Raw genomic sequence first — 27,982 nt, forward strand, 5'->3', positions numbered from 1 at the left:
AAATTCATCACAATGGGCCTCATACCTAGGCCTCAACATCGTAATGGGCCTTACCCAATGGGCCTTAAATACATCATATTGGGCCTCACATAAGGGCCTCACTTACATCTCATTGGGCCTCAAACAAGGGTCACACACACACACACACACACACACACAAGGTAGGCCCCATGATCTAGACGGTCTGGCTATCCCAGATGGCTAGACGGTTTGGATATAACGTATACCTCAAGGTGGGCCCTATCGTCAAAAGGGCTAGACGACAAGAATATAACATATACATCGCATGGGTCCCTCCATATCTGGACGGTGGACAACATGGATGAACACATGCATCATGATAGGACCCACCCTCTAGATCATGGTAGGCCACGTCCAAAAAGAGAAATGGATGGACGGCTTGGAATAAAACACATATATCATGGCTGGCCACACACATCAGCAGATAAACGGCATTGATATAATAGATAAATCATGGTGGGTCCCTACAGCACCGTCCATGTACGGACGGTGTGGATACAAAACACTTACATCAAGGTGGGTCCCACCCCCACACATGCCACACATGTGGGGTGGACCCACATCCAAAATGGTTGGACGGTGTGTATAAAATACATACTTTCAAGGGGGTCCCATCGTCCTGGATAGATGGACGGTGTGGATATAGAATGAATACATCAAGGTGGGTCTCATGGAACTTGCTGATGTCAATTATAGTGGAGCCCACCATCCCAGCTTTACTGGATGAACAGCTACGATAAAACCCACACATCACATAGGCCCCACATGGATGGGTGCATACATCAGAGGTGGGTCGACACGTGTCGCCCACCTCATCTTTGAATAAAGCTGATATTTATGTTGTCCCTTCTCCCATCCAGGCGTCTTGGACGTCCAGTGGATGGATGACTTGGATGGAACACATCATCAAGGCGGGTCCACTCCTTGCCCTGTATGGATGGCCTGGGTGACGTACTACAAGGTGGGTCCCACGTGAGTGGCCCACCAAGGCTTTGATCAGTTTGATATTTGTAATTTTCCCTCAATCCGAGCTGACTCGAAATAGACAACAAGTGGGCCTCATTTGTTGGATGTCAAAAAAAAATCGGGACAGTCCAGATTTGCAGATCATATTAAGTGGGCCACACACACATATCATTATCAACATAAGAAGAAGAAGAAGAAGAAGAAGAAGAAGAAGAGAGAGAGAGAGAGAGAGAGAGAGAGAGAGAGAGAGAGAGAGAGAGAGAGAGGTGTGATGGAGGGGCTCAAAATAGGTGGGACATACATCAAAAAAATCTGGTGGGGGAAATCTTATTCCCACCACATAAATCAGGTCCAGGTGGCCTTCATGCACTAGAAAATCAAATCAAACATCATGGTGGGGTCCATGGAAAATGACCCCACCATGGATTCATGCATGCAAGCTAAGGTGGGCCATTGGCCACACCTAGAGGTCAAGGTAGATCCTCACCATTGATTGGTAGGTCCTAGTTGCCTCATGCTAGAAAAATTAGAAAATCCATGCAAGAAAACACAAATCCAATCCTAAAAAAGCACCCACCTTCAAATCTTCTTGTCCTTCTTCCACCAATGGCTTTCAATGCTCTAAGGGGTGAGATTAAAGGGTTGAGATTGATTTTTGAGGGTTAGATTTGGGGGTGGAGAGTTTGCAAAGGGCTGAAATTTTTGGGGAACTTGGGACGGTTAGAGGTTCCTAATGGAGAAAATGAAGAATGAGAAAGAGAAAGGGAGAGATAAGAGAGAGAGAGAGAGAGAGAGAGAGAGAGAGAGAGAGAGAGAGAGAGAGTGTTACGTCTTGAAAATCGGGGGTCGAGCAAATCTCAACTCCCGAGGTTCAGAACATCACTTATGCAACATAGATAATGATGTTTGAATATTGTCCATATTAATGCATTTAATCATGAGTGAGATTATACTAAAACAGCATGTCATACTCCAGAGTTAATGTAATTTGGCAAGCAGAAGACTGAGATAGATATATAAAGTATATAAGTGTTTCATAATCTCCAGAGTATGAGTATGTTACCGGGCTGAATATATATTGGTTCAAAATAGAGAAATTATCAAATGTAAGGTGTTTGACTAAATCATAAGTGTAACAACCCTAAATTTTGGTACATTATTAAAAAACTAAATTAAATATTTAAAGATTTTATTTTTAAATAAAAAATAAAAACAAGTCAATAGTTGAGTTGGTAGTGAAATTCTTAATTGAGAGAGAGGTTTAGGGATCGATTCTTAAAGTAGTAATAATAAATTTTTTTTATTAAATATCATAAAAAAATTCAAATTCAGGTTAAGGAAGGATATGCTCATCCTATTTTATGAGAATTTTCTTTAAAAAGGGATACGAAAGGTTTTTGCATTAAAAAAAAGGAGATAAGAAGCCCTAAAGTAAAAAGGAAGAGGAATTCTAAGAAGGCTCGATCAGATAAGTTCTTATCATTAGATCTTTTTAACTTTTTATTATGTTGTTAATTTCTTCTTGATCTATACAATGGATGGCGTAGATCATCCACACCATCATTGTATAGGTGTGTAGAGTCAATTTTAATAAAGTGATGTTTTTATGATTTTGGTCTAATTGGTAATATTTTAGGAATAAATTAAATGGATGGAATCTGATTGTGCTAAGATAGATCTGTACGGATCATATGATCCTTAAGGCCAAAATATACAAGGGTCATAATTTTTAGATCAATCTAACAATCAGAGAGGCCACATTAGTCAGATCTAAAAGTGTTTAATAAAGGAATCTTATATTTTTGCGCAAGTGTTGGTATCACTTGGCGTAGAAGGTCGAGATGGGTCATCGGTGTATGTGTAGTTAGATCCACACCATCCATTTAATGTGTAGAGGCAAAGCATGATAATACCTCAAGAATCTGGATGATCCAATCATCCAGTGGGCCATCCCGATTAATTATTTGACATTCAATTTCAGGATCTTAAAAAGAAAATTTAAATCTTAATAATTAAATTTACATAAACATATAATTTTAATTATTTGATTATTTTAGATTTGGCCACTTAGAATGTTAATCAAAGGTGGACCCTACCATGTAATACAAATAAATGAATAATAATATCGTTAATATATTGATAGGACTCCGGAATTCAAATCAATCTAATTACATTGCAGAGTCAATACTACCAAACTCAGGTGAGTAACCCAACTTGTCTCATAATTCATTAAAATTAAAATAAATCATTGTGATTGTTTGACTGATTTACTGATTTGAATATTTTGATATGATAATTGTACGATAAATTTATATGTGAATATTTTAATCGAAACAACTATGCCAAATATGAAAAATATGCATTTACATATCATCCCTCATTCATTACATTGCATAATGTATGGTCGATCCTAGGGGCCCTTCCTGGAAGAAGTGTCGATCCTGGTAGAGCGTTACCAGATGCGGGCTATGCCCAAGCCTACCGAAAGGTGGAAGCCTACCCAACGGGTGGATGTGGGTTGACGACCTCTAACCCAAGTAGATGGACGATCATCCCATTTGATGCATTGATCATACATCATTTTACATTCATATCATTGTACATATATTTATGTATTATTTTAATTACTATGATTATGAACCATGCTGGGTTATATCACTAAGCCTGGACAGCTTACATTTTTATTGATGGAAAAACCGTACAGAGGAGCTATTAGCAGATGATGTGATGTAAGAACCGGAAGGATCTACTGTACCTGAACACGACCCACCTGAAACCTGGGCATACTTATCTGAAGATGAAGTGGTGGCATTAGACAATTTTTGATTATATGTTTTATTTTGTTGGCATAGTTTGATAATGCATACTAGTATTTATTTTAAGATTTTAAGCAATTGTTTAGATTTATTTCTTTGAAATAATGTTAGCAAAGAATAAATATCATTATAGTATAATGGTATAATAAGTGAATGATTTTAAGGTTCATTTTATTTTAAGGGTCGCCAAGATTTATATATATTAAGTTGATTGGTGCTAAGTATTATGTATGTGTGATTGAGATTATGGTGGACCTTATATTGAATATAGTTATCATCTCTGATTAAACCGATTAAGGAATTAAATTAGTACATTTTGTGTACAAGTTATAAACTGAAACTCGGGTCTAAGGGTGCACACTCTGTATCCGAATTTTGGGGCGTGATAATAAGTCCCTGTAAACCCGTCGAATCAGCACGGGGTCTACATAGGCCCGCTTGAGAGCTGAATGTAGGAGAACTCTTCCTCCTCACCTATGAAGTCCATTTCAGCTGCATAGATTCCACCATTACCTGCATCTAAACAAGAGTTTGGGTGGTGTTTTAAAACACCGTCTCAGGTGGGAATGAGTAGCTAATTCATTGGAACTATAAAGCAAATGTTAACATGTTATTAATTCAGTCAAACAGTAATGATAAACAATACATCAAACAATCCTATCTATTCTTATTAATGCAGGGATGATATGTATTAATGATGCATGCCCTCGCCTGCACTCCCTCTGCAACATCATCTCACGATCGCGGCATGCACCCCTTCCTCTGAGCTCAACTCCAACGCCAAAGGCACATGCAAATGTGGTGCATGTACGTGATTAGTCAAGTTTTTAAATGGACTTATTCATACAGCAGGTTTGGAAAGCTAAGGTACCTCCTTTTATATCGTTTACCCAAACAATTATCCATCTAGGGTCGTCAGTCCTAGTTAATCACATACGATAGGCAAATTTGTAAGTTTATACTATAGGTTGTTACGGGAGGTTCGTCACCTCAATGTAGGCTTAATTCACACTCGAGGTCACTACCACCAACGCCTTACCAACTGACGGTATATTTTCGAAAGCTTGTCACCAATTCGACTAGGGACCACAGCCAGGCTGCGCTGGGGTAGGCCTATTTTGTACTCAAGATTACTCTACCAATGCCCTACCAACTGACAGTCTATTTTCGAAGGCTTGTCATCAACCCGACTGGGGACCACAACCAAGCTACGCCAATGGAGGCCGATAGCTCGAATACAGTGTCCCATACCACCGTATTCGGCTCACGAGTTTGGGTTGCTCATTGGTCACTACAGGGAGGCTCGTCGCCCCAGAGTAGGCCGACAGCTCGACTACGGTGTCTCATACCATTATGCCCGACTCATGAGTCTTAGCGGATCATCGTACTATAGTTGAAGCGGGTTTTACATTGGTAAGTGGTACTTTATATTCAAGCAGTAGCGCCATACATGATAAACACATAATATGCCAATCGGTTTATTAGACAGGTTCAACTGGTACGAGCGTACGCTAAATTAATCGACATGGTACCACTGTCGACAATTATCGTACGACTCGGATTCATTGAACACATCAAATGTGGCGAGACTAATTCGGCCACAAAACAGGAATTGTTACTGATTGCCTGGACTACGTAGTAGTCCTAATCATACTCCAAGTAATAAATTCGCATGTAGTAGTCATAACAGGATTTAGCAACCAACTCATGCATTTCAATCATTTGAGCATTCTATAAACACATAGTGAGCATGATATCACACATGTACATTTCATACATAAATCATTAAGCCTAATGTAAATTACATGGAAAAATCTATTCGAATCACTAAGGTAATTGAGGATCTCATCCCAACACATTTAATAAATACATTTCATCGAACAATTACTCATTCAGGCATTTTATCAAACACCTAGACTACACACTACAACATACATGTAATATATTGGTTATAACCTATATTATGGCGGATCCTTTCACAAAAGAGTTGCCACACATACAACGATCATGTATTTTTGAATAACAAGCATGACAAGCACAAATCATAATTCCATATTCATTCAGACATTTTAACAAACATATGGAAAGCATTATATTCTACATAATTCATATTAATGTGTAAGACGCTGAAAACGTCGTATCTAGGCACATGTGATAGCAAGCAAGTCAATTATAAACCATTACTGACATTGAAAGCCTTGAAAACCATAACCTAAATATTTATAGTCCACACCTTTCGCTGGTAGACTCGTATTGAACTCAGTACGAACACTATGCCTTCATCTACGGCACACCTGCTACCTGAATCACGAAATAGGTTAGCTATTTCGTCAATTCACCTACTTGGATACCTAAAACAGATTAGGGTTATGATTTCTTACCCAAGAACGGAATCAGAATCGCTTGTGTAGATAGGTTTATGGATGATTCGATGTGTGGAGTAACATGGAAGAATCGCTGCAGCAAACTCCAAGGATCTCTCACACTTCTCCTCACTTTCTCCTTCTCTTTCCTCTCTTCTCTCTCCTAGGGTTTGAAATTCGTATGGAATGAGAGAGGGGTGGGTTAGGTCCTTATATAGGCCCAGAACTGGTCTCAATGGCCCTAGGGCCATGGTATACTTAGGTTATAGCCAAAGGCAGCTGTTTCGGTCCAAAGGAGCTCATCTGGAGGCCCATTTTCTGCATACGGTCCAGAGAAAATTCCTTGACATTGGATTTAGCTCAGGTTAAGTTTTCGGTCCGATCGAATTTACGGATTGACCGCAGAGGACCAATTTCAATTCAACGGTCACCGGTACTCGATTAGGGCCACAAGTGCACTGACATGTGTTGGGAAATCTCCCTGATCCGAGGGTATAGTTGAGTCAGAATCTGACGGTCTGAAACCTTAATTTTGGCCTGCAAGCGAACGGCCCAAATCACTTAAGTTTGAGTTTATTTTCTAAAGATATTCGCGTTTCTCACACACTTTACTCAGGACTCTAGTTGTGCGTTTCTGGATACCATTTAGGCTCGATTCCTGTGATGGTCGTCAAGCCCAGTAAAGTGGTCATAACCGTATAGTTTCGCGGTTATCGGACTTTCGACGCGCGATCCAGGTCTGATACGGAGTTTCAATGTGCTCCTGAGAGCAACTGGGTTTTGAGATTTCTCCTAGGTTTTTAGTTAATGTAGAGTTAGCGATTCTAATGGTTTTGGGTCTTGCAGTTCGTATAGAAAGTAGTTCAAGCTAATTTTACTGATTATTTAGTTTAGTACTTAATTAATTTTTGTCTAATTTCTATATAATTTGACCCTTGATGATTTCTGCCTGAAGTAGTACTCGGGTCTTTGTACGGATTTTTTCGGGACGTTACAGAGAGAGAGAGAGAGAGAGAGAGAGAGAGCTAGGTAGGTTCTCTCTCATAGGTAGGTATGATTGGTTTAGGGAAGACAGTTGGCTAGCGTAATTATTAGTTGTAAGAAATAGACTATAGGTAGGGTGGTTATGAAGTATGGTAGTAGGGTGGCTAGGCATAGGGGTGATATCATCCTCATAATGACCTAGGGGAATGTGTTATGGGTTAGGTGGGTCCCACAATATGCGGGCCACTGCCATGATCATGTGCGGCCCACATCTCATGATCTAGACATCGGATTGGCGCATGAGACGCGGCGTCGGAACTCCGACCACGGCGCGGTCGCAATGGTGCAGGTCTCGGGCTGAGTCGACTTGGGTTTACAGGATATGACTTAGGGTCGGGCACAAATGTAATCTATGGGTCGTGGGTCATCGGAATTCAACTGGGAGGACCGCGAGATCCTACGGAATGGAATAGACACTAGAACACGGGTCTGACAGTAAAAATTCCCAAGGGCCTATTTGGATTCATGGAGAGGAAAGGAAACATATTTTTTCATGTGAAACTCATTTTTTGTTGTTTGTTAATTCTTTCTTTGTAAGAATTCATGGAAAATACCATTTAGTACTTTTTATTTTTGTTGGAAAATAAATAAATTATATTCCCACTTCCATCCTTAAAAAACATATTTTTCTATGGTGAAAGGAAAATGAGTTTCTCAGGGTTAAGCCCAAATGTGCTATCATCCATCACATGTGCCACACGAGTCAATATGCCAAATGAGCCATTATCCATCTTCACCCTACATGTGTAAAGCATCCCACATATGATAATGTGCCGCATGTACTACCGTTCATCTTCTCTTGTGTCCCACATATGAAAATCCCTCCATACGTGCTACTATGCCATCATCCATCTTGTTCCAAATATGCCATGTGTGCTAATGGTGCCAACGTGTGCAAGTATTGCCTTCTAACTTCAAGGCTCATATGTCCAATGTTAGAATGTGTAACTTGTGCTACATGTGCCACTGTATAACTTCAAGCACCTCATGTGTACCGCGTGTGCCACAATTTAGCTTCGAGTGCCCACATGTGCTACGTGCTAATTTAGCACATGCTAGTGACTGCATAGAATTTTTTTCTTAAGATATTTATTTATTTATTTCACTAAACAACAAATTTAAAAATAAATTCTAAATTTTTTTAAGAACTTGTTGAAAGACCAACAACAAAAACACTCTCTTTTCCTATAATTTTCTAGAAATAAGGTTTTTTAAGAAATACTATTTCCTTTTCTATGCTTTCTACAAATTCAAACAAGCCCTAAATGCCATTTAATCAAAATTTCAGGAAAATATTATGAGCTTTTAAAGATCTCGGTGATATTTGTCATTAGAGTTGTACACGAGCCCAACTGAGTTGAGCTTGGCACATCTCGGCTCGGTTCAGCCAGCAGCCTATTCTAGCTTAAGTTCGGCTTGACTTGGTTCGGTTAACAACTCGGGTCAGCTCAATTCGAGTTCAAGCCAAGTTCGAGCTTGAGCTTTCAAGCTGAATTCGAGTTTGAGCTTTCGAGTCGAGCATTCTCTTTCCAACTTACCATTTTTTATATATTATATATAATATAAAATATAAAATATTAATTAAGTTATATATATAAATATAATATTATATAATTAAGTTATAACTTGAGCCGAGCCAAGTCAAGTCAAACTTAGGCCAGCTCAGCTCAAAATCCTTTCAAGATAAAAAATAAAAATAAATAAATAAATAAATAAACCAGCTCGGCTGGGCCTGAACCCATCTTCGAGTCAAGCTTACCTGAGTCAAACCGAGTTAACTGAGCTAGCTCGGTTCATGTTCAGCTCTATTTGTCACAATGAAATCAACCATGATGGGTCACCCATACGTGTTGTAATTTCAAGGCACAACAACTCTTAGGGGAGAGTTGGGGTCCAAAGCAGATAGAGAAACACTATGCATACATGAAGACTGGACAAATAAATGGTCCCATTTCTACATTATGCAGATAGGAGGAACTATACATTCCATTATTTTGGGGCCATCTTTCCTATTTGAGTTCGTCTTTTTCTCTCTACATTTTCAAGGAAGGATTTTCACTGTAGAATGCCTTGGGAATTCAATTTTATCAAATTCTGCCTCTAGGAACCGAATGGGGAGCTATTCTAAAGGAAATTATTGAAATTTCCTTTTAAAAGTGACAAATTTTCAAATTGTGAGGTTAATGTAGTATATGTGACATGAACGTGTTTACATGAATCTAACCTATCAAATCTAGAGATGGTCTACATGTGAATTTTAATGTCTTGGGTAGACCATATGTGCCGACACGGAAGATTTATACTAGTGATATGGTCGACATACTGATATATCTGTGATATAATATCAACGATATTATTAATAATATGGCTGATATTTTGAAAAACTAATGATATTGAAATTCATCCTACCATGATGCACAATATAAACCAATAATCAGACTTATGTAATGACCAGGCAAGCCGCTTATAAATTTGGAGGTTTTGGGTGGTGTACATTGTTCTTTATAATGTGGCCCACCTTATAATTGGATTGTCTTTATTTTTTATTGTCCGATTGTAATTGTCAGATGCACTATTTGGAAAGGTTGGATGTAATGCAAACCATGTGGGCCCATAATGCATAGACTCTAGCACCATTAAAAGAAAAATAATAATTGAGAGGACGCATGATGCTGATTAGGTCGATCACTATCTACCTCAAGAATAACTGCTTCAAATCCACAACGCTTCTTTGGATTCCTTATAAAGACTTCTCCAATATACGAGGAAAGATAAAAACTAAAAATACTTTTACAAATAAATATGTTGATAATTGATAGATTGATAGATAATAACAACGAATTTACAATCCTTTAAATAAGCATATCAAGCTTTAGAAGAAGTTTCGGAATTAAACTACAACTAAAACTCTTTAAAATTCATAACTTACTATAAATAGTAAATTTACTATTTATAGTAAGGGTCCTATGTGACTTAACCATGTTATTCTCTTAATATTTCTAAACACAAGTTGGACACAACTCCTAAAGCCCAACGGATGAAGAGTTATAATCAAATTAAAACTTACTATAAATAGTAAAAATGGAAATAAAATTGATTTTTGACCATCGATCTAATGGAATCTCACAAATTCAGCATGGATAACCCGGCATTTCTGGGTAGGTTGGCTAAAGTAGTTCGTCCTACCCCAAAATCATATATGGTACGTCGAGTAACTCATTCCGGTTTACAAGATATGCCTGTTTTAAGGTTATAACGGTCTTGATGACTTCTACCTCCGATCAAGCCTTCTTTGATCCATGTTAGACATGAAAGTGTCTATGATCCGTTCAACATCAGTCCCTTACACTTCAAAAGAACTCATCCTGCTTCAGTTCTTGATACTCAGTCAAGTGCATCATAATGAAATCCGGATAAAAAGTTACGATCAATTTACGGTCTACCTTCTTTTGGTCTAACCATGCTAAGAGTATATCTATGACATATTCTATATCAACTCAGTATATGGAAAATGACTTATTTATATTATTAAATTAAATATATTTTTACTGTAGAATTATTTTGCTAAATATTGCCTTAACTAATTCAACATTTATGGAGGTAAAATGATCAAAATACTTTTTATAATTTTTTTTTCTTTAAAAAGTGACAAAGTCAAGAATTGTGGGCCGGCTCACATGGTATGTGTATAACATCCAATCCATCCCTCAAGTGCAAATGAGCATGATGATCAAATGAACAAAAAATCTGGACAATCTAGTTGTAAGATGGGTCAAAACATAAATCAAGGTAGGCCCCTAAAATTTATCTCAATTTAATGTTTTGACGATCAAATGATTCAACTAGCAAGATTTTTGCCTTATTCGATAATTATGGTGAGGTATATACATTCGACAGATTAGACATCAAACACATGGCATGTGAATCATACAATTCCGGACCACACTTTTTAAAAGGACAAAAAAAGGAAGCTAATCAAGGGTATTTTTGTAATTTCCTTCCCATAAGACACCATAGAGTAAAATGAAAACTTCCAAAGAATCATGCAGTAAAAATCTCTAAAAACCATTTAATCAAATTTCCATGAAAATATTGTGAGATTTTGGTGATATTTGTCACAATTGAATCAGTCATGCCTGTTGTAACCCTTAGTCACAACAGCTTTCACAGGAGAATTGGGGCCCAAAATACAAATAGAGAAACCGTACACATCCATCAAGACCGGACAAATGAATGGCCCCATTCCTTCCTGCATATTGCAGATAGGAAGAACTGTACATTTCATCATGTGGGGCCCATTTTTCCTGTTTTGATTAGTTTTTTTTTTTTTTCTTTATATTTTCAAGGAAGGATTTTTACCACAAAACTCCTTTGGGAATTCAATTTTATCAAATTCTGCCTCGAGGAATCAATTCAGTGAGGTACTTAATGAAGAGGGATATTACCAAAATGTCCTTTTAAAAGTTGAAATTGTGGGACCCATGTGGCATGAACATGTTTTATGTGAATCTGGATTTGATATCAAATCATCAGATAGGCTACATTGGGTTCGTCCATATTAATCTATTATGTGGTTTGCCCACTTTATTATTGGATCCTTCAGATTTTTGGGTGGTTTGATTATTATGATGAGGTGCATCCGTTGGACGGTTTGGATACTACATGCATATACCTAGTGGGCCCCACAATTCTCAACTTCACTTCTTGAAAAATAAAAATTAAAAATTAAAAAATTAAAATGATGACATTTAGGTAATTGCCCCTGTGGAAAGCATCCAATGCATAAATGCCATGGCCCAAATATCATATCAGGTGGGCCACAAATTATTAAATAATGGACTACTTGAAAGAACTTGGGCAAGTCTATTTTATCCTTCCATTTGCTTATTTCACATGGTCCACCTGATAAATGGACCATCCTGATTTTTTTTATTTTTAATTTTTTGTTGGGTCAGGGCATCCATTTCTCACCTGATGGGCAAATGAAGAATGCATTGATGGGTCCCATCTAAGTAGAGATTTGAAGGCAAAACAAAATCAAACATCCACATTTTAGCTTTCTCAAAAGGGACCATGATTCCAAATTTCTTCTACACTCCTGTCCTGTCCTTTCAAGTCTCAACCACAAGCAATTTGATGTGGCATCATTAAAACAAGATCAGGAATATCTAGGGCATTCTTAGGCATTTCTCTGCACGTGCCAACTTCACATGTGTGTAAGACCCAAGCTGTCCGTGCAGATCGCTGGCCCACACAACATGCTTGCCTACGGACGTGGATTGCCTGAGAAAAAAGCCTTTCCTGGGCCCACCGTGATGTTTATATGCCATCCATACTGTTCAGCCATCCATACTGTTCATAAGGTCATTCAGACGGGGATGGACTGAAAACACACAAAATATTACCCTATCCAAAACTTCTGTGGCCCCATGAATGTTTCAACGGTGGATGTTCAATCTTCAATGTTTCCTGTCGTGCGGCCCATTTGAGTTCTGGATCTGCCTCATTTTTGGGCCCATGTCCTAGCATGATCTCAGAAAAATGGATGCCACAAACATCACAGTGGACCCCACCTAGCTTCTGGTTGCAGGCAATCTGTGTCCCTAGCCCACTTGTCACCTGATCTACAGCGTTGGAAACAGATGAAGGACTTAGGGAAAGCTGGGCCTTATTTTTTCTCAGCTGTGCATAAATTTCAATAAACCAAGGCCCGCCTGATCAACAGGAATGGTTGATTTTTATTTTAGCAAGGTGGCGCCACCTGATGGACGGCTTTGATCTTACAATGGTGGGAAACCAATATCCATTTGCTGTCAGGGACTCGAACGTCAACCCCAGATGGGCCCATAACTTGAGTACTTGTGTTTGTGTTTTTCAATCCTTTCTGGACGGAACTAAGAAGATAGCAGTCTCAAAGCCATAAAAAAGAAATTACGTGATCCTCTCTCAACTGAGGGAGTAGTCTAATTAGTTTTCTTTTAAAAAAAAAAAAAAAGAGTTGGTGGGGTCCGCGTTTCAGCAAACATGGACCATTCATCTGTCTATGGACAATGTCCAAGAAATCTCCTCAACAGTATAATCACAAACCCTTCCAATTTGTGACCTCCAAATAGACGGACAACAAGAGGAGAAACAGCAGACGGATAGATTTGGAGGATTTCGGTGAACCATCCAACGGATTGATCCAGACCTTCCATTTAGTCTAGCATACGTTTCATGGGCCTACAATGCAAAATTCACAACAATAGGATTATTCTAAACATCATATCAACCACCTATAAAATGATCTGTCAATATCATTAACATATAAAAACTGGTCCAATCAACCAACTCAATAATATATTATTCTCTTTGTCGCCAGTGGTGGGGCTATTACATTTACTTCTCATGCATACACCCTGTGTATTAGTCAATGCTATCAAGTGGGCTGCACCAGAAGCGGATTGGATGCATGCTAAACTCTTGAGGCCCACCGTAATCTATGTATTTTATCCACTCCGTCCATCCATTTTAACAGATCATTTCATGGCTTGAACCCAAAAACAACAAAACATATACAAAGCTCAACTGGACCACACCATAGAAAACTGGAAGCATATACAAAGCTCAAGTGGACCACAACACAGGAAACTATGTGAATTGAATGAACGTCTACGGTTGAAAAATTCTTGGGAGCCTCAGAAGTTTTGGATTAAGCTGATATTTTTGTTTTCCCTTCATCCATGTCTATGTGATCTTATAAACAGGTTGGATGACAAATAAATATCATTGTGGGCACTAGGAAGGTTTCAAAAGTAGAAATCATTATTCCTACTGTTTCCTGTGGCGTGGCCCACTTTAGAAATCATTATTCAACAGCTTTAGATATGCCTCAATTTTGGGTTCAACCCCTAAAATGGGCCCAACATAGTTTACTCAGTAGCATAAAAGCACACCGAGTTACTCAGTATGCAATCCAATTTCAGCTGCACCATGGAAAACAATCAAAAATGGGCCAAAAACCTACAAATGGTGGGGCCCACCAGACCATTGGATTGGGCTGATCGTAAGATGCACCTGATGCACGGTTGGTTGGTATACACCAATGTTTTAAATAGAGAATATAGTGTGTAGTGTAGCATTCACCCATCAGAGGGCATCATGGATCACTTGGTTAAGCATCATTTTCATCAAGTCTATGGTTACCATTCCAATCCATGGCTGGGAAAACAGATTGGCTATGAAAAATAAGGCTACAGATGGATTTATTCATCTGACTACTCATCAGATGGCTATAAAAAGAATGCTACAGATGCATGTGTGGGTGTGTAGAATAATAGAACAAACCTAAAGAACCTCATGACAGCCATCAGAAATGACCAAATTCACAAATAAATGAAAACAACAAGGCAAACACATATAGCTAAGAAACTATAGGATTGAATCTACCAAAACATAAATAGTAAAACATATTGATTAAATTATAAAACTCCATCCAAGATTCCGGAAAAATGCAACAAAGAGTAACCATTGCACCAAGCAGGCCACAACAAAAGATCTCGGAACAAAAAACTCACAAAACTTACTCATCGTCTCCACTTTTTGCCTTCTTTTTCTTCTTCACCTTGCTCGCCGTTTGGAGCTCATCTCCATTAGCAGCCTCTTCGCCGCCCTTCTTCTTTTTCTTCTTCTTAGCCGTGCCATTCTGTTCAGAATCCAATCCATTTGTGCCATTAGGAATTTCAGGAACCAGCTCCTCTGCCAACTTGCGCTTCTCTTTCTTCTTCTTCTTCTTCTCAGTCTCAGGCTCAATGGGAGCATCTCCATCTGCAACCTCGGCCAGTTTATCCTCTGCCACAGATACTCCATCTGCACCCTTGCTTTTGGCTTTCTTTTTCTTACTTTTCTTTGCCGAAACTTCTGCAGGTCCATCATCTGTATCCATCTTGTTTTCTTCTCCATCTGCATGCATTTTATATCAAATACTGGAAAAATCAAACCACCATATACATACATGCTTCACCTAAATTTGAAGAGAGGACCTTAACTTAAAAGAAAATAAAAGAAGGGTAGGCAAGAAAAATCTTCAAAAATTAAGCATGCACCGCTTTCTGTAGTGGCTGCTCAGTATTCTTTAGTAACTGATTATCAGGGGACTTTAATATCCCCAGATTTTTGGTTTTTACAAATGGTAGGCCCATGGTTTGGTGATTTATAATGTCGATCTGATAGGCCTCAAAAGTGGATGGGCTATGGACCAAATAGCTCCTCGAGGACAACCCTAACACTGATATTGGTGGCCTGAACATCATCATCATCATCATCTAAGTCTTTTCCCAACTAATTGGGTTCAGCTACATGAATCCTTTTCCAGTAATCCACAGTATCAAGGGCGTAACTTTAGTTAGATCACATCTGTCTAAAAGAATACAGCACCGGTCCACATCCATCTAAAGAAAGGCCAAAATTGTTCAGCTAGGATCTTTCTAATCTTTAAGGGATTTTCGGTCAGGGTCAATACCACTTATTGGTGGGGCCCATCAGGTCAAAAGACACCCCCTGAACCATGGGCTCAAACCTGAGGACACTGCATCTTCTAGGGATGAGATCATACAAGGCCCCCATTAATGCTATGAACCAGACAGCAAATAATGAATCTAAACAGAAGCATAGAAAGATGGTAACTAGTGGGAGCCAAGTAGAATCCATATTATGTCGACAAGAATCTTGTTTTCATGTGAACAAATCAGGATATGGATAGGCAATGTTTGTAACATCGATAATATCGGCGGATATTATTGGTATCACACGTCAACAGTGCAAAACCTGTGGAGTATAGAAAATCCTGTGTATCGCAATGAATCGCTAAGTATTGCTGATATTGTAAAACATTGTGAAATTCGGCAATTTCTCCTTTGAAAAATTCTTTGGTATCGCGACAGTATCTGTCGATATCAACAGATATTGTCGACACCGACAGAAACTCAGCCACCTCTTGTGAAAAACTCCCCAAAATTAATTCATCATTTTCCTTGATTCTAAACACATTGTGGGTGAATTTCAATCCATCCTTTAGATCTTTTGGGAGAAAGCAGAGATTTCAAACCGGAATCAAGATTTTTGCAAATTTGGAGCCAGTTTTCATTCGGTGAGTGATTTTGAATTTCCATCCATTTGTTTTTTAATTTAAATCATACAAAATCAGTGCCAAAATGTTAAAAAATCTTGATTCTCCATGTTTTGCATGGAAAATTAAGGATTTCAACTTTTGATTTCAAGGTTTAAAGGTAGGGAGTCCGATTTGGGAGAAATTGAAAATTTTCAAAATTTCCCCAATTTCTCTCAAATTGGTTACAATCTTACACTCCAAACACAAATCAAATATGTATGAAGCCTAATCTACTGATTCATGCAGTGTTTGTAATTTTTCAAAAAAAAAAAAATTGAATTAAAAATAAATAAAAATTATTAAAATATAATTATTTTTTTCGAAATTCCACTTCTAGTAGCAGTCAATTGAGTCCAATTTCATAGTATGCGGGAGTGTATGATGAAATCATCATCACATACACTCTAATTTCGAATTTTAAATGTAAGTGGTCAGATTTGGAGAAAATTAGGAAAAATTCAAATTTTTTCCAATTTCTCCCAAACAATGTTTTAAATATTGACGATATCAGCCGATATATCCCAAGATATATCTTGTATCCCACCTGTGCGATACGAAACGCACAGGTAGTGCCAATATACCCCACATGTTCACTCCAGTGAGCATTTCCAATTTCCGATCTGGTTTTTTTTTTTTTTTTTGTAATTATGTGAGTTTGGAATGGTACAGCATTCAAGTGATTTACAGGTGGTCTACATTTCTGAACATAGTAGCAAGCTATTTAATCCACGTGAGACAAATGCAACAGAAGTGGCATTGGGGAAAAAAGTCATTACCTTGATTCTCTTGCGAGTCTTTGTTTGATGCACTATCAATAGCCAGTTTCATCACATCCAAGTTCTTCCGTGGGGCAACGCCCTTGTCATAAAAATCCAGCCTCTCTTCCACCTGTTCACGAAGCTTTTCCCCAAAAATGGTGGTATTCGTCTCTACACACAAGAAAATATTACCAGTCAGACGGGAAGAAACTTTTATTTTTTTTGAGAGAGAGAGATCACCAGACAGTAACAATAGTACAAGGAATAACCCATGATGAAATAGTTAGACAGAGGAAAATCTAACCTGAGAAACAGTCGATGCGAGATGCAATGGAACACTTATTTGCAAGGTAACGAGCTAAACGGCCCTTGTTCCGTGCAGATGCTCGGCCAATAAAAGAAGAATGAAAAATAAGGCCATATTTTGGGGTGTTCCCTCGGGTTTTCAACGCCCTGAAGACAAATGATATCAACAACTCAAATTGTCAATATTCTAATAATAAAAATGGCCATAAGCTGTCACAACAGGCAATTCATTGAAAAAACAAATGTTTGTAGTTGTAATAGGGCCAAATATCACAACATCTCATTTAAACAACATGATTATAGGGCCCATACTGATTTAAAAAAGAAAAAAAGAGAAAGCATGTAGAAATAAAATGAGAGTGACTTTTTTTTGAAAGGCAAAATGTGAGCGAACATTGTCCAATTTTTATTTTCAATTGGTACTTAAATAAGCAAACCTGTAAGTTTGCCAAAAAACAGTTTTAAAAATGAGCTAATTTAGTCATTGTGCAGCTATGAATTCAAACATATACTGAACACTAGAAAAATAACCATGGCTTTACAAATTAATATTTTGAACTGACCATGACTTCGTAAAATAATTAAACTGCAGAAACTGAAAAAAAAAAAAAAAGAAGAAGAAAAAAAGAAGAAGAAGAAGAAGAAGAAGAAGAAAACCCTCTAATTTCAGTTTCTTCTGCTTCTGGGTCCATTTGGGGAGGCAATCCTGCAAAATTGGGATTGTAACATAATCATAGGCTCCAAACCCTCCTTGTCAAATTTATTTTTTCGTTTTTCTTATAACCTTTGTGATGGGTTCCAAACCCTCCTCTCGTCGGACACATATGCCTAACTGCAATCTACCTTACTGATGTTCAAAACTTTAAAACAAAAATGATTTAGTGGGGAAAGGTGTGCATGGAGGGCATGAGACATCTAAAATCCGGATGAAGCTAATCCTGATTTTGTAGGATCCCCTACCCAAAATGGACCCTGTTTGAAGGGGAAAATGACAACTTTTCAAGAGAAAACCATTTCAAACTAGAAATGTCATTTTTTCCATTCTATAAACTATGTTAATATATTCCAAAATGACCATTTCAAGGTAGAAGTGTCATTTCGCCATACTAAAACCACCGCCACCATCAATAGCAACAGTGACAACAAACCAACAATACCACCAGCACCAGCACCACTACCAATAGCAACAGCAGCAGCAACAATAATTGTAGAAGCATGTGTTTGTGCATGTACACAAGGGTGTGTACACCCATGTGTACCTTTAGCCTTTTGAGTTAAGTGTAAGCATTGGGAATTTAAAAGGAAAGTGGAATGTCAAGGAAAGATGTTATGCGGAATAAGATGGTTGAGTGCATTAGGGTGTGTTTGGTTTTCCAATGTTCTATGTAATGCAAAGTTAATGAACCATCATTATCATTTCTAAGTGTTTGTTTAAACAAATTGCAGCTCGTAAATCGAGAGTTAAATACACTCAGAATGAAAACAAGTAAAGGAAATTATAATCATTTCATTTTTACAATTATAAAACTACCATTTTATAATGACTTTTGGATGAAACAAACAAATGGTAGCAAACTCATCATTGCAGTCAAATGTAGGTGATGTTACCATACAATTACAGGAGTAAGTAATCATTTACCCATTTCCAACCATTTGCCGTTGTAATTGGAAAACCAAACAGGGCCTCAGGGAAGTGGCAAAAGATGTTTTATGAGTATCTAAAAGGAAAAGCCAATCATATAAGGAAACTTTGGTGGAATGACGATATACCAAAAACTATTAATGAGAAGTTTTAATGTTCCAAAGCCTGACAACGGACTAGAAACAACGAAAATATTGAGTAATATAGAAATGACAAAAGATTGCTAAGAAAGAGTGAGTGAGGCAAAACTTATGGCTCATAATGATCTTTATAATAGATTGAGGATAATAAATGGTGAGAAAGATGTTTTCGAACTTACAAAAATGAGAAAAAGGAAGAGTAGGAACCTAGATCATGTTAGATGCATTAAGAGCGATGAACAAAGGGTATTAGTCAAGAACACTGAGATCAATGAAAGGTGGAAAAGCTATTCTTAGAACTTCTTAAATGAAAATCACTTTGAGAGACTAAAGATAGAAGGAACCATAAACTCAAATGGCGTTAGAGTCAATAAATATTTTCATAGGAATAGTATATTTGAAGTGAAAGAAAATTTGAAAAAGATGAAAAGGGCCCTTGGAGCAGATGGTATACCAATAGAGGTTTGGAAGTGTATGGGAGCTATAGGGTTATTTTAGTTGACAAAGTTGTTTAACAAGATTGTAAGATTAAAGAAAATGCCAAAAGAGAGGAGAAGAATTGTGGTACCTATTTAAAGGAGACATGTTGAGCTGCACTAACTATCATTGTATTAAATTTATGAGCCATACTATGAAACTTTAGGAAAGTGTGATTGAACAAAGACTGAGGGCATGAGACAAATGTATCAAACAATCAGTTTGGGTTTCATGCGAAGGAGTTCTACCATTGAAGCTATCTTCCTACTTAGACAACTGATTGAGAAATATAGGGAGAGGAAGGATCACCCCATGCTTTTTCTTGACTTAGAGAAAGCTCACAATAGGGCCCCAAGAAAATTGATTTGGTGGGTGTTGCGAAAGAAAGGAGTTTCAAGAGGATATATTAACATGATGAAGGATAAATATATGATGGAGTAGTAACAAATGGGAAGACCACTAGTGCAGAGACGAGTGACTTCTCAATTACTATAGGCTTGTACTAGTGGGTGTATTGAGCCTGTACCTTTTTGCATTTGGTTATGGACAAGTTAACGAGCCATTTGCAAGGAGATCCCATGATGCATGTTGTTTGCAGATGACACAATTTTGATTGGCAAGACGAGGGAGGGCGTAAATACAAATCTCGACTTATAGAGATGTGCTTTAGAATCTGAAGGATTTAACATCGGTCAGACTAAAACAAAATATATGGTGTGCAATTTTAGTAACAATAGGAGTGAAAACAAAGGATTGGTAAAGATTGTTGATCAAGAAGTTTCCCAAAAATGACCACTTCCGATATCTTGGGTCGAAATTCATGAGTGGATAGATTGAGAAGAATGTTGTCCATAGAATTCAAGCTAGGTGAAAGAAATGGAGATGTGCCTCTAGAGTTTTATGTGATCATCGTGAACCATTTAAATTGAAAGAAAATTTTTATAGGATGGCTATTAGACCGGTGATGCAGGACAATTAACCACTTGCTCTAAAAGCTCGAACTGATAGAGCATGGTGAATCAATCCATTTATCTCATCGCCCAGGCCCCACATCTCATGGGTTAGGACCTTGGTCGAAACCCTCTTGTGGGCCTCACTTCACATGAGCCACCCGCCTCACACGGGCCGCCCACCTTGAGTGTGCCCCTACATCCCACAAGCCACCCCACTCGAGGCTGGTGTGAAAATGCCCCTGCATTAATCACCCCCGGTGAGGAGTCTCGAACACGAGACCTCCTGCTCTGATACCACTTTGATGCGGGACAATTAATCACTTGCTCTAAAAGCTCGAATTGATAGAGCATCGAGAATCAATCCCTTTATCTCGTAACCCAGGCCCCACATCCCATGGATTAGGATCTCGGTCAAACCCCCCTCGTGGGCCCCACTTCACATGGGTTCCGCGTCAACGAGCCACCCACCTCACACCAATGGGCCCCGCCTGACATGGGCCGCCCACCCTGGGTGTGCCCCTGCAACCCACAAGCCACCCCACTCGAGCCCAATGTGAAAATGCGCCTACATTAACCATCCATGCTTTATGGCACAGAATGTTGGGTGATTAAGGGACATGTTCATAGTATCAATGTAGCTTAAATGAGGATGTTGAGATGGATGAGTGGCAAGACAAGGATAGAATTAGAAATGAACGCATTTGAAGGAACTTACGGGTAGCACTGATGGGTAATAAGATGAGAGAAAGTAGACTTAGATGTTTTGGTTGTGCAACAGAGACCAAGAATTGTGCTGGCCAGAAAGAGTGAGTTGGTACAAGTTGAAGGCTCTGAAAGGGCAAGGGGAAGGACCAAAAGGACGTGAGTGGATGTAGTAAGAAAAGACTTGACAACCTATGTGGGTGTAACTGAAGTTATTGTCCTTGATAGAGTGGAATGGTGTAAAAGGATTCATGTAGCCGACCCCAATTAGTTGGGATAAGGCTTATAAGATGATGATGATGATGATGATGATGATGATGATGTGTAAGAATGATTTCAAAAATTGTCCCATATGACTAGATATTTTTGGAGTTGTATCGGTTTCGATATAAAAAGAAACGATTCACCACACCAATGAGAATCAAGTCAGACCAAATCAGGGCGAGTGATGCAGCTGATCTGGGCCACAATCCATGGGCCAAGCCCATGCCCATTAAATCCAAGCCCAATAGTTGGCCCGTCAATAAGGAGGCCCAAACCTCCTATTTAGTTAGCTAGACTATTTAAGTAGGTAGTTAGCGAAATAAATCAGCTAGCTAAGAACAATCCAGTAGTCAAATGTTTTTAATGCATTCTTATTTCTTTAATCTCTTTTTCATATTGTAATAAGTCATTAGTTGTTAATGACATTATGTTTTTCCTAGTATGTACGTTTTAAAAGCCTATAAAGTAGTGTGGAGGCATCTGGAAATTGAAACAAAGCTGTTCTCTTCTATTTGTTTGTGTTCTTGTGCTTAAGGTTGAAGGTGCCTACATTTGGGTGGATTCTTCCCATCAGCTGGCTGCGCCAGCGAGTCATATTGGCTTCGGTCCCTAGGCGAGTCACACTTTGAAATTGCTACTTAAATCCATGTGTTAGGGCTTAATCATAAACCTTTCTAGAACAATATGAATAAAGCAAGAGGGACGTCTCATACGACTCTCACTCCCATTTGTTTTTTCTCCTCTCTATTCTCTATTTCTCTACCAAGAAAAACAACAACAATGAGAATGACAACAACAATGATGATGATGAATGATAAGGCATAAGTAGATGCTGAAGCATGCACCTGAAAAGTGCTTTTTCGGCACCAAGGATCTGAAGTGTAGAAGCAGGGCACTTAGCTAGATTTGTAAGGCTGCCAGCATGAGAAATCAAACGGGCACCAACAACTTCACCAATCAAAGAAGCCAAATTTGGTGCAATGTCATTCATTTTTGTGACAAGATATTCGTAGAGCTTCTTCCTGTATTCAGAGAGGTCCATTACCCTCTGAGCAAATTGCTGGACATTAATCAAGTCAATTGGAGACAAATCCTGACCTGTAAAAGCAACATAAAAAGATCAATAAAACATTGAATAGAGCTAGCAAAAGAAATTAGTTTCATGAACTCTACCCATAGATGCTTTAGCTGCTTCAACAATCTCCTTCGCTTTCTCCTCATCACCAAGAATGTCTTCTAACCCTGGAAGCTTGTCCTCAGTTAACTCTGACTTGTTCTCCACAAATTTTGCAACTTTCGCATAGAGATAGTTATCATTGACAATCTTTGCTAGTTCAGGGAAGTGCCAAGAGTACCATTCTCTGCACAAGGTGTTAAAACAAAGAGAGTTTCAAACATGGATTTTTCAAAAATAAATAAATTATGGCAGTATCAAAGACAGACATTAAATACAACATTCTATTGCAGAAGGTTGCTGTCTCTCATAACCTACTACCCTGACTAGGGGCATTAGATCCTAATTACAGCATTGCAGTCATGGGTTCACAGCATAACCTGAAACCATCTCAACTAAAGTTTAACAACTAGTATACTAGTTTCTACATTGACGCAAAGTGTTTTCTTCTTCTTCTTTTTTGAAGATATAAAATGCTTTCTCCTGTGTAAACAGGACATGATTGAAGAAGATGTGAATATCAAAAAATTTGTTTTAATAAAAAAATTGTTTTCACTAGTTCCACTCCAACATTAACAACATAAAAATCCAACTCATAGTGTATAAACAGGCTACATTATTGATGAGAAAATTATGGTCCAGCAAATGATTAAAATGTTTCCTTTTCTCTAGCGAAATGAAAGTTAGACCAAAATAATGCTTTGATATAATATAAGAAAAAAGAATCAAATGTAGCTTTCAAAAAAGAATGTCAACAAACCTGACTCTCATGGAGAAGGAATTGATATCTTTGTCAAGAGTATCAAGAAGGAAAATGGCCTGAATAACCATATTGTCAACTCGGTTAACATTGAACTTGACCTTTGCTCGACTGTAACTATGCCCCAAACCCAGCTGAGCCTTTTCTAAGTCTGCTTGCTATAAACAGATAGGGAAAAAAAAAAACATTAGTTACTTTAGAAGAACACATGGATAATCCCTTCCACAAACAAACTCAAATGCAACTATGCAAACCTTAAGGTCCTTGATAAACCTCTCGAAATGCAACCGAACACCACGGAGGATTTCCAGGACAAACTCATTGCTTTGGCAAGGGATCTTGGTCAGTTCAGAAATCTGAGATCCAATTTTAGGCTCTGCGACACCTAGACTGAACTTAGGCTTCTTTCCTTCCTTGATTTTTGGAAGATTCAGCTCCAAGAAGTTCCTCAATTCATCAGTCAAAAGTCCTGTAACTCCAAAGAATAAGAACTCTTGAATCATATTTAAGCTCCCAAACCAATTAATCACCTCTGAATAGCATAAAAAACTCTTGAAAGAATAATTTATACAAATCCAATCATTGAGTTCATAAAACATAGTCTATCTACATTTCAATTCAAAAGATGATTAACAAACAAAATAGGACACTCAAATTTTGGAGGAAAAAGAGGAATGATGTAAGTTAGCATTGCATATATGTCCCATGATCGGCAACATACTGCAGGGCCCACCAGCATGACATCAGCCACTCTTTTTTCCTTTTCAGGCAGGCCCCATTTACCTTGCCAATCATGAACTTAGCACCTGAGTGTATCATTCCCCAAGCAGACATTGATCAGTTCCAAAATGATTCTAGAATGCATTTTCCCAAAATACAGAAATCCCTGAAAAGGCCTAGTATACAATCATCCCACATCAATAAATAAATGTTGCTTCATCAGGAATACGCAAGAAAAGCACTTTGAATTGTTGATTCATCGCCAAAGATGGCCTAGTACCAATAGTTCATTATCTAATGGATGTTTCCTTTCTAATTTTCTAATGGATCTTTCTGTTCATTATCTAATGATTCTAGAATGTATTTTCCTAAAATGCCAAAACTCCTAACAAATGAAAAAGCACATGATTCAACTCCATGCATTCCCCAAATCACTGGTAAAGGAGTGGAAACCTAACCTGAAAAACCTTTTTAAAAAAAATAAAAATAAAAAATAAAAAAAAATAAAAAATCAAAGCACCAACAAGCTTGCCAATAACATCCATCATAACTTCAGTCACTGCAAAAGCATGAAAGAAGACCTAAAATACATATTGGCTTCCAAAAAATTGCCTGTCAAAACCACAAACAGGGAAACCAATAAGGAACACCTAGTAAATTCATGATTAAGCTCAAAAGACTTCCTTTCACATTGCTGGGAATCCCAAAAAACGAAAACTAAAAAATGCATAAAAAGAACACCACTTAGCTCCAAACCTTTATGGTTTTACATCAAAAGTAACTAAGGAGGCATCAGTCCTCAGCCCATTCAAGCAGTACCGATTGCTTACGCTAGTGTTCTCATTCAGGTAGGGAACTCATCCTCCATCAATCCATACAGTTCATCTGTGGGCCCTACCATAGACCTTTTTTTCTATGAACCGTGCTAGCGTACCTCGCATATGCACCTAATGGTAACCTCGCTTCGCTACCTACTACTTGAGCATGACATGGGCGGAACTTTTGCGAGATCCAAACCGTCCATCAGGTACACTGCCTCAATTTCACCTTACAATCCAAAAAATCACGATGACCCATAACTCAGTAGGCCACACCATAAGAAACAGTTGGTATGGGACGTTTGCCATTAGTTGTATAGGGCCCTCCATGGTGTTTATATGCCATCAAATCCATTCATCTGTTGTACCTCATTGGGATGAAAGGATTGACACGAATGGATTACCCCCAAAATCCCAGTACTAAAAAAATCAGGTGGGCCATATTAAAGGTTTTTGTATAATTTTGAACCAGGTGAGTGTTAAATCAGCCTGATCTTTGGCATCAAGACCAAATGAGGGGTGGTCTAACTGATAGAAGGGGTGGATTTCATGGACACCAAACCATTTCCCCATGTTAGAGAAAGTTACCCCCCGTAGGTACCCAGGCAAGGTAGGCAAGCATTTTCCTTTTCGAGAAAAAACTTTGATACTCTGGTAGTGTGTGGTGGATGGATGATACGCGGGCCCCTAGAAATTACTTAGGAATTGCAAACACGCCATACAATACAAGTAGTCAAATTGAACCATCCAAATTATAGTACCCATTGTATATGGATCATAAAACAAAATTAAGCTTATTTAATTACCTGACTATTGGATTGGTGGACATTTATTGGAAGGTTAAAAATGAAAAACATCCAATGGTCCTATTTCCACAAACATCTGTCCAAGAATCAAAGGTGAGGATTGTTCAACCAATCTGAACTAGGTATTCTGAGTTGGCAACAGCGGGCAGCACAATCTAGCCAGTTTTAGTTGAGCTTAGCTTATGAGCCACGTATACCATTTCTAAGTGCATGCGTATCAAGCGGCATACGTAGCCTGAGTATCATTTAACTCTTCCTTTTTTCTATAATCACGTGAGCCTAAGCTATCAGACAATACTAGCTATCCGATTGTTCGGTATGCAAATGAACCATTGAAGCAAAATACATAGCCAGCAGTAAATACGCAATGGATCACCTACAGAGATGGTGTTGCAGTATAAAAAGAATTAAAAAACCCTAGAAATGCCATTATCAAAACTGTAGTAATGTCACCTTCGGAGACCGCGTTGCATTGGTTGAGAGCGTCGAGAGCGGAGGAGAAGGGCTGAAACGCGGCGAGTTTCACGACTTTCCCGAACCGGGTGAGGTCGAGGACCGAGTTACGGACGGCTTCCGTGTTCTGCCCGATCTCGTCGATGCCATGAACGTGGAAGAGAGAGAAACCAGATGCCGATTCGAAGAGGAGGTACAGAGCCATCGAACTAGGCTGGGATCGAGATCGAGAAGCGACGAAAATCAGAAAATTCTGGGAGGAGAGTTCATGCAAATTGGTATTTTATTAGGGTTTTGCTAGGGTTTTTCTCTCTCCCTAGGGTGTCGAGGGTTTTGAGGGGAAGAAAGGAGGGAGTTCGGAATATAAAATGATTTATGAGAAATTTACAACTGTAGACAAAACCTTTTATCCAGCAGTTTTTATGGAGCAATACAAACTTAAGTGACCAACTTAGACTAACACGTGCGGACAGCGAAGTTGAGGACGAAACGACCCCTCCTTTTCACTGCTGTTGCGTTTCCTCTCCCTCACTTCCTGCATTGCTTCGGTTGCTTGGATGGCACCATCCTCTAGCTGGATCCCACCCTCTCCATTTATCAGCATTCTCTCGTTTTTCTGAAAATGACCCCTCTAGGGAAGAAAGCACACACCACAGGTATAATATAGTATATTTACCTAAATGGTGTAAATTTTTTGTGGGCCATTGAACTAATGGATGAAGCTCGCATCTTGGTTTTCAGTTAATCCATGTAAAAATCATTCTATGAACATGATGGATTACAAATAAAACATCATTATGGGGCCATAACAAGGTTTCTACGGTGGAACCACTGTTTCCTGTGGTATGATCCACTTGATATTTCAATATGCTACCATTTTCGGCTAAAACCCTTACTTTAGATGGAAAAATGGATGAACGTTGTGGATAGTCCACATACATTCAAGGCAAGCGCAACTCAGTTAACTCAGTACTATAAGAGTGTATTGAGGGCCTGTTTGGGAGCGTGGATTTGGAACCCCCTGGATTCGCAACCCCCAGGATTGGAAACCCCCTGGATTGGCAATCCTCTGGGTGTGTTTGGTACCCTTGAGTGTGAATCAACTTTAATTCAAAAATACTTATACATGGTATATTCACGGGGGTATGAATTTAATTACTAAATCAACTTTAATATCCCCAATTAGTGAGATATATAATTTTTGACACTATGGTTGTGATAAGCCCGCTAAAATATATGTTTTGTCTAAAAGTGATGAAATTCCAAGTCTTAGATGGACCGCAAGCACAAGATCATGTCTGAGTGACTAACCAACGATTTTTAATCGTTGATTGATATGGACAATGTTTGGACGGTGCTGATCATCGTTAGTGGGTCATGTGCCCAGTAGAATGATAGTGTACGATCATCATTAGTGGGCCATGTGCCCAGTAGAACGATAGTGTACAGTGACATACATTTATACATGCAACTATTCAAATGATTTTAGGTGTAATCCAAGCTCTCACCTTGGATTACAAACCCCCTCAAAGAGGGGATTGGAAACCCCCTGGATTGGCAATCCCCAGTTGCTTTATGTTGCCAAACAACCATGGGGATTTGAAACCCCCTCTAATCCTCTCCAATCCCCTCCAATCCAAGGTGCCAAACG

The 27,982-nt window shown here is 38.5% G+C and overlaps 1 protein-coding gene across 1 annotated transcript; it reads right to left on the reverse strand.

Annotated features, from left to right (window-relative positions):
• Positions 1 to 14,607: 14,607 nt before the first annotated feature.
• On the reverse strand, positions 14,608 to 26,693 carry LOC131246311 (nucleolar protein 56-like). The gene is made up of 8 exons (XM_058246281.1): positions 26,332 to 26,693; positions 23,789 to 24,003; positions 23,535 to 23,692; positions 22,774 to 22,961; positions 22,446 to 22,698; positions 17,421 to 17,569; positions 17,135 to 17,287; positions 14,608 to 15,151 (listed from the first exon to the last, which is right to left on the reverse strand). The coding sequence occupies exons 1-8, from the start codon at positions 26,534 to 26,536 to the stop codon at positions 14,772 to 14,774; spliced, it is 1,701 nt and encodes a 566-aa protein (XP_058102264.1). The 5' UTR covers positions 26,537 to 26,693; the 3' UTR covers positions 14,608 to 14,771.
• Positions 26,694 to 27,982: the final 1,289 nt, after the last annotated feature.

Source organism: Magnolia sinica, chromosome 5 (assembly GCF_029962835.1).
Source record: "Magnolia sinica isolate HGM2019 chromosome 5, MsV1, whole genome shotgun sequence".
Taxonomy (NCBI): Eukaryota; Viridiplantae; Streptophyta; class Magnoliopsida; order Magnoliales; family Magnoliaceae; genus Magnolia; species Magnolia sinica.